Source organism: Esox lucius, chromosome 4 (assembly GCF_011004845.1).
Source record: "Esox lucius isolate fEsoLuc1 chromosome 4, fEsoLuc1.pri, whole genome shotgun sequence".
In the NCBI taxonomy this organism is placed as follows: Eukaryota; Metazoa; Chordata; class Actinopteri; order Esociformes; family Esocidae; genus Esox; species Esox lucius.
In genome coordinates this window covers 10,187,080-10,198,386 of record NC_047572.1, presented here as the reverse complement: position 1 = coordinate 10,198,386, position 11,307 = coordinate 10,187,080, and the positions used below count along the sequence as shown (strand labels likewise).

The 11,307-nt window shown below is 42.0% G+C and overlaps 1 protein-coding gene across 4 annotated transcripts in view; it reads right to left on the bottom strand.

Annotated features, from left to right (window-relative positions):
• Nucleotides 1-2,704: 2,704 nt before the first annotated feature.
• Nucleotides 2,705-11,307, bottom strand: part of klhl4 (kelch-like family member 4) — a 47,531-nt gene continuing 38,928 nt past the window's right edge. For all 4 annotated transcript variants that reach the window (XM_020045227.3, XM_010906043.4, XM_010906044.4 and 1 more), the window contains one exon: nucleotides 2,705-7,764. In XM_020045227.3, coding sequence (XP_019900786.1) covers nucleotides 7,705-7,764 — 60 coding nt within the window. In that variant the 3' untranslated portion in view covers nucleotides 2,705-7,704. The remainder of the gene's footprint in view (nucleotides 7,765-11,307) is intronic.

Here is an 11,307-nt window from a genome sequence, read left to right as displayed (position 1 = left end):
TAATGTCTCCTCCATGTTTGGCAGTTTGTCGCAGACACTGAGGAACCATCCTTTTGCCTACTCCACAGTGTGCAAAACCCATGTGTGATGACCTGAAGATTTCAGATTTATCTGTTCATAAGAACTTCCGTTATTCAGTAGTCCACTGGCGGTGCTTAATGGCCCAGACAAGCCTCTAGTTTTATATTGCCATTGAACAATGGCTTTCTTATAGCCACTCAACCTTTCAGACCTGCAGCTCGAAGTCTTCCACCAGTGTTGAGCTGTGCTTGAAGCTGTTGTCCTGTGGGCAGTCTATCATGCAAGCTGTTGACTCTCAGAAACTGGTCTTCTGATTCTGTTGTGGCTTTGGGTCTGACAGACCCCTTCCGGTCAGTTTTCAAAAGTGCCTTTTGATGGTGTAGGAAACTGTACTCACTAACACCTTGGCTTTCTTTGCAATTTCTCTTAATTTACTTACATTGAGGCAAAACAGCTGTAAGTTGTTTTACCTATTATGTGTTCCCTGAAAAAGGGAATAACCTTGGTACCATTTCAGGTTATACACTGGACATGATCTGCTTACATTTCAGTAAAAACTGGAAACATTTATGAGTTTTAAATGTTTTGACCAGTAGTGTACATAAGATATATAATGTCACTATGTCAACGAGGTTACCTGGATGTCAACATGCCTACAGGCAGTGAGTAGGCACAGTTAGTTAGCAATCTAGCAGTACACTATGAATACAGTAGATAGCTAATGTTTTTAATGTTAGCTATACAGTAATAGCAGAAAAAGGATCTGCTTTCTTATCCATATTAGCACATAAACAAACACTCACAAACCACCTGGGCTAAGCTCCCTGTCATCAAATAATCATTACATGTTTAGAACATACAGTGAGGAGAACAAGTATTTGATACACTGCCGACTTTTGCAGGTTCTCCTATTTACAAAGCATGTAGAGGTCTGTAATTATTTATGATAGGTACACTTCAACTGTGAGAGACCGAATCTAAAACAAAAATCCAGAAAATCACATTGTATGATTTTTTAATAATTAATTTGCATTTTATTGCATGACATAAGTATTTGATCACCTACCAACCAGTAAGAATTCCAGCTCTCAGACGTGTTAGTTCTTCTTTAAGAAGCCCTCCTGTTCTCCACTCATTACCTGTATTAACTGCACCTGTTTGAACTTGTTACCTGTATAAAAGACACCTGACCACACACACAATCAAACAGACTCCAACCTCTCCACAATGGCCAAGAACAGAGAGCTGTGTAAGGACATCAGGGATAAAATTGCAGACGTGCACAAGGCTGGAATGGGCTACAGGACAATAGGCAAGCAGCTTGGTGAGAAGGCAACAACTGTTGGCGCAATTATTAGAAAATGGAAGAAGTTCAAGATGATGGTCAATCTCCCTTGGTCTGGGGCTCCATGCAAGATCTCACCTCGTGGGGCATCAATGAAAATGAGGAAGGTGAGGGATCAGCCCAGAACTACATGGCAGGACCTGGTCAATGACCTGAAGAGAGCTGGGACCACAGTCTCAAAGAAAACCATTAGTAACACATTACGCCATCATGGATTAATATCCTGCAGCGCATGCAAGGTCCCCTGCTCAAGCCAGCGCATGTCCAGGCCCGTCTGAAGTTTGCCAATGACCATCTGGATGATCCAGAGGAGGAATGGAATAAGGTCATGTGGTCTAATGAGACAAAAATAGAGCTTTTTGGTCTAAACTCCACTCGTCGTGTTTGGAGGAAGAAGAAGGATGAGTACAACCCCAAGAATACCATCCCAACTGTGAAGCATGGAGGGGGAAACATCATTCTTTGGGGATGCTTTTCTGCAAAGGGGACAGGATGACTGCACCGTATTGAGGGGAGGATGGATGGGGCCATTTATCGTGAGATCTTGGTCAACAACCTCCTTCACTCAGTAAGAGCATTGAAGATGGGTGGTTGCTGGGTCTTCCAGCATGACAACGACCCGAAACACACCGCCAGGGCAACTAAGGAGTGGCTCCGTAAGAAGCATCTCAAGGTCCTGGAGTGGCCTAGTCAGTCTCCAGACCTGAACTCAATAGAAAATCTTTGGAGGGAGATGAAAGTCTGTATTGCCCAGCGACAGCCCCGAAACCTGAAGGATCTGGAGAAGGTCTGTATGGAGGAGTGGGCCAAAATCCCTGCTGCAGTGTGTGCAAACCTGGTCAAGAACTACAGGAAACGTATGATCTCTGTAATTACCAACAAAGGTTTCTGTACCAAATATTAAGTTCTGCTTTTCTGATGTATCAAAAATGTATGTCATGCAATAAAATGCTAATTAATTACTTATAAATCATACAATGTGATTTTCTGGATTTTTGTTTTAGATTCCGTCACTCACAGTTGAAGAGTAGTGTATGAAGTAGCTTGAAGAGCAGTGTATCAAATACTTGTTCTCCCCATTGTGCCCACAACAACATCTATATAAGTCTAAAATGCATAAATGCTACAGCGAAAATGGGTACTCATACAAATATATGTTTTCAGAACTACTGACCACACCCAAAATAGCATGGTCTTGCTCTTGTAATGTATGGCATTACTGGCGAGTCTAGGGTGCTTTTATACCTTTGTACCAGTTAACCACTAATTATGACTTCTAGGAAACAAGTTGCAAATACAAGTTGCAAGTTGCAAATATATAAAAGATACCACTGGGAGAGTGAAATTATTTTATTTTTTAGATCGGCATGCAGTAGAAAATCATAATAAAAAAATTGACATTTGGCCATACAGCATGTCAAAACAAATGGAGTATTCCATGGTTACAAGCTTAGTGGTCATCAGTGTAAGCTAAGCAATCCTACGCTGTCAAATTCCAGATTAATGTAGCACTACGACAAGCCACATTCAGAGATTTTACACCCGGTAATAACGTAGTAAGTTAAGTATTTATACTTTATCTATAAAGTATCTATAAAGTATTACATTCTTAAAGGGGCAATCAGTTGATAAAACATCCATATTTGGAATTTTGCTTATTGCTGTCTACCCATGGTTTCTTGAAGAATATATCTCATATTACTTAAAATGTCATACCCTTCAGAACCCAAAATATACAGTGAGTTAGTTTTACTCAACAAAGTACATTTAAACATACATTATATAGCTCAAAAACATGGATGTGATTAAAATAATCTGGGACAGGTGCTAGGGTCCCTATGTGCCTGTTTTGATGCCATTCGTTTCAGACCAGGGCTGTATTCTTGTGAGCCAAGTGTCCCTTTCAATTCACAGAGTCAAAGTTGGGTTGAAACAAAAGTAACACAAATTAACCTTGAATTAATAGGTAGTACAATGTGATTTCCCGTGTCAAAATGATTGCTATTGATGAACAATGTTGATCTTCCATCCCAATTAGAACAAGTTTGAAAATTCCAACATACAGACAATGCAGTATGCTGCCATGTTGACAACATGATGGACAACACTATTTGACAACATTGTCACCAGATGACCAGATGATGCATAGCCGTAAACATACTTATTGGAGCATAAGAATATAGAATAAGTTCAAATAACTTCATTGGAGACAGCCTACTTGGATGACCAAACAGAAAGATAAATTATATGAATTCAACAGCCAACAAGGTGAAACTTTTTTAATTGCTCCTGTAAGTGGTTCTGGATAAGAGCGCCTTCTGACTAAACAGTTATTGCCTACATTTTAATTTTGAACAATACAGATGATGAAAATGATAATTAAGTTAATATAGTTATACATTTTCAACATGGCGTCATGGGAGTGTTGTAAGAAACAAACACATTTTACAACAGTTATTTTGTTCTGGATTACATGAATTGGAAAAATATAAAAGGTGCATTCATAAAATATTTTTCTCATTAGAGCTGTCTTAGAAATTAGAAAATACATAATATTTCAATTGAACATGATGATTGTGATATATGTAATTTTGTCGTGATAACTCCAACTAGAGAGCAACAATCAACACTAAAATACATCTTTGACATCTGCATTAGAAACTGATAAATCACCACTTAACTGTGGGATGCAATTATGATCAGCTGTGGAGTAATTTTAGCATGTACAGATAATTTAAAGAGATGTCAGTTTAACCTAGTGGCCATCCATAGTTGCAATCATTTTGATAAAAGGTTGCTTTCATAACTCTATATATTTGAGATTTGACATTTCTCCATCTCCATCCCACAGCTTTTTAACAAAATACATTTTTATTTATTAGTATCTACTACTGATTGCCGCTTTAACATAAACTAAATAGCATACATATTCTCCAATAAAAACACTTTCAGTCCATGAATTTATCTAATCGGTGTGTGAAACTGTCCAAAAGAGTATGAAATCAACCATAAAGAATATTTGTAATTACAAATAACTTTCTGCTAACATGCCAATATAAAAAAGAACACTCTGGCAAAAAATTAACTGGTTTAAGATCGGTATGAAGTTATAAAGATGACATTTTGGCAAGCTTGCACTATTCTTTGCAGTAATGTGAAATATCAATATGATATATTTGTATTTTAACAACTGTGTAAACATATTTTCTTTAAACATTTAAAATATATTTAATAAACAAGTTAATGACTTTGGTGTAATTGAGCTACAGCTTTCATGGAGAAAAAATTATTTCTGTTTGAAAAGTTTGAAATGTATCTGTTCTATTTATTTCATTTCTAGAAATGATATATAGCCAGGAGTGTTTTTTCATGAGTGACTTTTAAATTGGGTTTAGCAAGGAATCTTGTCAAGCACTTAGCAAACTCATCATTTTCAGTATTATTTAGTGTTCCTTCTTTTAAAACCAAGAGTTGAATCTTAATAAGGAGTACCCCCATGGGTTAAACCATTTAGCAACAGAGACACGTTATTAAAGGAGAACAATGGAAAATGTTGTAAAACCTCTCTAACTCAGTGTTAGACTGTCTATCACTGTGCACCACTCTCACTCCAGGAGAGCGAGGCTGAGCTAGTGCTATTTCTCTTTACTGCACCGCTTTATATTATGTAGTGGAACAATGCAGATCTATGCAGATTATAGTGTTCTGTCACAGTGAACCTACATTGTTTGTGAAGCCCAATTGACTGGGAGATCCAGCATATACATCCTCAAATATATTGGTGACACACGTTCATAATCTAATATTTTTCTCTGGGATCTCTGCCAAGCAATGATAAGCATGGTGTCTAACTGTAAAAGCCACTAGACAGAAAATCATATTTAATTTACTGTACATACACAGTATATCTATTTAAAACACTGTGTATATGTTCCATCCCACATCTGCCTGGGCTTCCTGATATTCAATGCGACAAAAGGATATTTACTTCAAAGACCTGCGATTCCATATATTATATATTTTTTAAAGTAAAACATATCTATTCATAGTGTTGCAGTGAAGGGGAGGGAACCATAACGTTGTGACATACTAGCTCTATCCCTCCCTTGCTCTCTCTGAGTGACTGAGGTGACAACTATGACAGACAGTCCAACACTAAGTCACACAGGATTATGTATTTCAACAAATATTTGTCATTTTTTTGTTTCCCTATGTTTCCCTTTTCAAGAACATTTGATTTTCAATTGGCTTAAAGACAGGAATGCACTAGTATAAAACTTGAAAATATGAATGCTGTTGTGTTCATACAATACATACAATTCAGGGATTCTTGAAAGTCAGGACAATTCCTGTCAGGCAGGAAAACATTCGCTGATTTGGTTATTTTTACAATTACTTGAGTCCACATTTGAAAGTTAGAGGTATTGCATTTTAGCAAAGATTTGTTTTGGACATTTTTTGTAATACTTTCTATATTAAACATTTTAAAACATGCCGTTTTCTGAAGCAAATAATCCTAATATCCAAAGACCTTATGTTGTAAGGTCAACATTTCTCTGAAAACTGTGATTTCTAAAAAATTATTTGATAAACTGTCAAAAAGAATAAACACCTCTCTTTCCTGTTCTCATTAGGGACAGTGCAGCAAGATCCCTCAGGTTATTTAACATTCTTTTTGAAGGTTTTAAACCAACAATATTAAAATCACCATTGACATTCTACATTTGAGTTAGTGTAAGATGCATTAACTGTGCACTGACAGTGTTAATGCATTTAAAAATACAAGCTAGATGGAACAACCACACAATCCATTAATAGTAAGTACACCTTACTCAATGATTTACCTATCAGCAAAGTCAGTGCTTAAAAGGAAGAGGGAAAAACATGGTCAAAACTATAAACTCTTAACTCTGCCTGATAGCATACACATATTGGTTTAAATATATTCATTTTACTAGTGCTTAAAACCAAATTGTCCACTTTGTATACCATTAGAATGAGTAAGTAAATATATTTTTTTATTCAACTTTGTATAAAGCATTCATCAGAGTTTGTCTAATTTCATATCAATAAGATTTCCAAAGAATCAGATAGAATGGATACATTTCTTATAATTGTTAAGTATAGAAAAATATTGTTATTTGCTAATTTAAAATATGTTTATTTTCAGCCTTTGTAGTCATCTCAGTCAGTTGTTTGTGAATGCTGTCACTGATGGCTAAGACACATTTTGTTCAAATATTCTGGAAACAAATATTTTAATCTCTGCAAAATATTGGTAAACTACATTTTCTGTACTAGACTAAATTAATAGGGGTTGTTTCATGTCATTAATCTGGAAAAAATGTACATGCCAAAAGGCTAACTGAATTAGTCATGGAGCAACATGTAGCAACTTGACATCAAATAGATTTAATTTTAGATATTTGTATAACATCTTCCAATAAATGATTTGTGTAACATCTTCCAATAAAGTAAAGGAATAGCCTCTTGGACAGTAACAAATGGTTTAGTGATGGTAGAGATTGTCCGATCTTTCAAGAATCTCTAAATAAAATATAATGTTTTTACTTACTATCACATAGCGTATATTTTCAGACATTTCTCAAAGGGCATTTTATGCAACCATATAAACCAGGGAGGCAGAGTTTCCTACTTTCCTATAACTATGCAAATTCTTGATCTGCAGATCTTGTAAAGTACATTGATAATCAAAGAGAACCTCCTTTCAAGTGCTTATGAAAAGAAATATTAATAGAGATCATGGTTTTTAAGAATGCAGAATAGGTTTTTTTCCACTGTAGAAAAATGTAGGAAAGCAGAGGCCCGCGTTCGAGAAGATATAAACCGCAATGTATCGTGGTTAAATTGTGACTGACTGATCTATAAATAACAAAGGTAAACTTGTCGCCCCCCACAAATGATGCACTGCCTCCCTTGGCAAAAATGACTTCATGTCAAATTGGGTGACAGGCATTATATTGCAAAATTTGAATATACATTTGCTTGTTTTAGCACCATTGAAAATGTGCGTATCTCTGCAGTTTAATCTGATCGTATTGATTGATATATTTCTCATAATCTACACACAAATATACATATGCACAAACCAGACATGGACAAACATCAATCCATAGTCCCTTTCCCAATTGTATTGTGGGGGACAACAATGACCGGTTATTTAGGATGCATGTTTATTTGTAGATCAGTCATTTGACAGACGCCCGCAATTTAAGGGGCAGTGTCTAAGAGAACCATATCCTCAGTGAAATTAGTGGTGACATCATGACCTGAGTGTTTACTGTCTGACACAAGGGGTTTGAAGGAATTTGTAGTCCTCAAGCTATTCGAACAACTACAACACAGGCTCCAGCCCTTCCAATGTTTAGATTGACCTCCTGTTGAGAACAAAGACAGTTAAACAATGTTTACAGTCAAACTCACAATGTTTCTTATACTTCACAAATACTAAGCGTTTTGGGTGATCTGTCTAATTTCTCGCAAAAAGATGCACTTGCCATTGGTAAATATTCCAGCAGTACTTTATGCTCCCTAATGTCCCAAAAGTGTGTAAAACAGGTGAATGGTTAAACAATAAACATACTAGACAGGATGTTAAAGGAAATACTGTCTATAGAACCTCTACATGCTGGCAGTGATTCAGTCTATTTATATATTACATTATACATTACCCCTCCAAGAACTGCCACCTTAACGTGGTGGAGGGGTTTGAGTACCCGAGTGACCCTAGGAGCTATGTTGTCTGGGGCTATATGCCCCTGGTAGGGTCTCCCAAGGCAAACAGGTCTTAGGCGACGGGTCAGACTAAGAGCGGTTCAAACCCCCCTTAATGATGAATAAAATTATGAGTACCGTGACGTCGCCCGGTATGGCGCAGCCGGGGCCCCACCCTGGAGCCAGGCCCGGGGTTGGGGCTCGTATGCGAGTGCCTGGTGGCCGGGCCTTCCCCCATGGGGCCCGGCCGGGCTCAGCCCAAACGGGCGACGTGGGGCCGCCCTCCCGTGGGCTCACCACCCACAGGAGGGACCATAAGGGGCCGGTGCGAAGAGGATCGGGCGGCAGTTGAAGGCAGGGGCCTAGACAACCCGATCTCTGGACACGGAAACTAGCTCTAGGGACGTGGAATGTCACCTCGCTGGCGGGGAAGGAGCCTGAGTTAGTGCGTGAGGTTGAGAGGTTCCGATTAGAGGTAGTCGGGATCACCTCTACACACGGCTTGGGCTCTGGAACCACACTCCTTGAGAGAGGATGGACTCTTCACCACTCTGGAGTTGCCCATGGTGAGAGGCGGCGGGCTGGTGTGGGTTTGCTCATAGCTCCCCAGCTCTGCCGCCATGTGTTGGAGTTTACCCCGGTGAACGAGAGGGTCGTTTCCCTGCGCCTACGGGTCGGGGATAGGTCTCTCACTGTTGTTTGTGCCTACGGGCCGAACGGCAGTGCAGAGTACCCGACCTTCTTGGAGTCTCTGGGAGGGGTGCTGGAAAGTGCTCCAACTGGGGACTCTATTGTTCTACTGGGGGACTTCAACGCCCACGTGGGCAACGACAGTGACACCTGGAGGGGCGTGATTGGGAGGAACGGCCCCCCTGATCTGAACCCGAGTGGTGTTCAGTTATTGGACTTCTGTGCTAGTCACAGTTTGTCCATAACGAACACCATGTTCAAGCATAAGGGTGTCCATCAGTGCACGTGGCACCAGGACACCCTAGGCCGCAGGTCGATGATCGACTTTGTTGTCGTCTCATCTGACCTGCGGTCGTATGTCTTGGACACTCGGGTGAAGAGAGGGGCGGAGCTGTCAACTGATCACCACCTGGTGGTGAGTTGGATCCGATGGCGGGGGAGAAAGCTGGACAGACTCGGCAGGCCCAAGCGTACTGTAAGGGTCTGCTGGGAACGTCTGGCCGAGTCTCCTGTCAGAGAGATCTTTAACTCCCACCTCCGGCAGAGCTTCGACTGGATCCCGAGGGAGGCTGGAGATATTGAGTCCGAGTGGACCATGTTCTCCACCGCCATTGTCGAAGCAGCCGCTCGGAGCTGTGGCCGTAAGGTCTCCGGTGCCTGTCGAGGCGGCAATCCCCGAACCCGGTGGTGGACACCGGAAGTAAGGGATGCCGTCAAGCTGAAGAAGGAGTCCTATCAGGCCTGGTTGGCTTGTGGGACTCCTGACGCAGCTGACGGGTACCGACAGGCCAAGCGGGCTGCAGCCCGGGTGGTTGTGGAGGCAAAAACTCGGGCCTGGGAGGAGTTCGGTGAGGCCATGGAGAAGGACTATCGGCTGGCCTCGAAGAGATTCTGGCAAACCATCCGGCGCCTCAGGAGAGGGAAACAGTGCCCTACCAACGCTGTTTACAGTAGAGGTGGGCAGCTGTTGACCTCAACTGAGGATGTCGTCGGGCGGTGGAAGGAGTACTTTGAGGATCTCCTCAATCCCGCTGTCACTTCTTCCATTGAGGAAGCAGAGGATGAGGGCTCAGAGGTGGACTCGTCCATCACCCGGGCTGAAGTCACTGAGGTGGTCAAGAAACTCCTCAGTGGCAAGGCACCGGGGGTGGATGAGATCCGCCCTGAGTACCTCAAGTCTCTGGATGTTGTGGGGCTGTCTTGGTTGACACGCCTGTGCAACATCGCGTGGCGGTCGGGGACAGTGCCTCTGGGATGGCAGACCGGGGTGGTGGTCCCTCTTTTTAAGAAGGGGGACCGGAGGGTGTGTTCCAACTATAGGGGGATCACACTTCTCAGCCTCCCCGGGAAAGTCTATGCCAGGGTTCTGGAGAGGAGAATACGGCCGATAGTAGAACCTCGGATTCAGGAGGAACAGTGTGGTTTTCGTCCGGGCCGTGGAACACTGGACCAGCTCTATACCCTCTACGGGGTGTTGGAGGGTTCATGGGAGTTTGCCCAACCAATCCACATGTGTTTTGTGGATTTGGAGAAGGCATTCGACTGTGTCCCTCGCGGCATCTTGTGGAGGGTGCTTGGGGAATATGGGGTCCTGGGTCCTTTGCTAAGGGCTGTCAGGTCCCTGTACAACCGAAGCAGGAGCTTGGTCCGCATTGCCGGCAGTAAGTCAGACTTGTTCCCAGTGCATGTTGGACTCCGGCAGGGCTGCCCTTTGTCACCGGTTCTGTTCATAATTTTTTTGGACAGAATTTCTAGGCGCAGCCAGGGGCCGGAGGGTGTCAGGTTTGGGGACCACACAATTTCGTCTCTGCTCTTTGCAGATGATGTTGTCGTGTTGGCCCCTTCTAACCAGGACCTTCAGCATGCGCTGGGACGGTTTGCAGCCGAGTGTGAAGCGGTGGGGATGAAAATCAGTACCTCCAAATCCGAGGCCATGGTCCTCAGTCGGAAAAGGGTGGCTTGCCCACTTCAGGTTGGTGGAGAGTGCCTGCCTCAAGTGGAGGAGTTTAAGTATCTAGGGGTCTTGTTCACGAGTGAGGGAAGGATGGAACGGGAGATTGACAGATGGATCGGTGCAGCTTCTGCAGTAATGCAGTCGATGTATCGGTCTGTCGTGGTGAAGAAAGAGCTGAGCCGCAAGGCGAAGCTCTCGATTTACCAGTCAATCTACGTTCCTACTCTCACCTATGGTCATGAGCTTTGGGTCATGACCGAAAGGACAAGATCCCGGATACAGGCGGCCGAAATGAGCTTTCTCCGCAGGGTGGCCGGGCGATCCCTTAGAGATAGGGTGAGAAGCTCGGTCACCCGGGAGGAGCTCAGAGAATTCAACAGGCCTTAAAAGGTAGCTACTCATAAAATTAAATTAGATAGTTCATAAAAATAGTCTATTTTACTTGTTTTTACCCCGTAATCTAGGTTTTATGGACTGCTGTTATTCAGTTATAGACAGAGTGCAAACTGCATGATTTGTGTAAACCAGACAGACTAGGGGCAGTTTTTGATGGTAAATTATG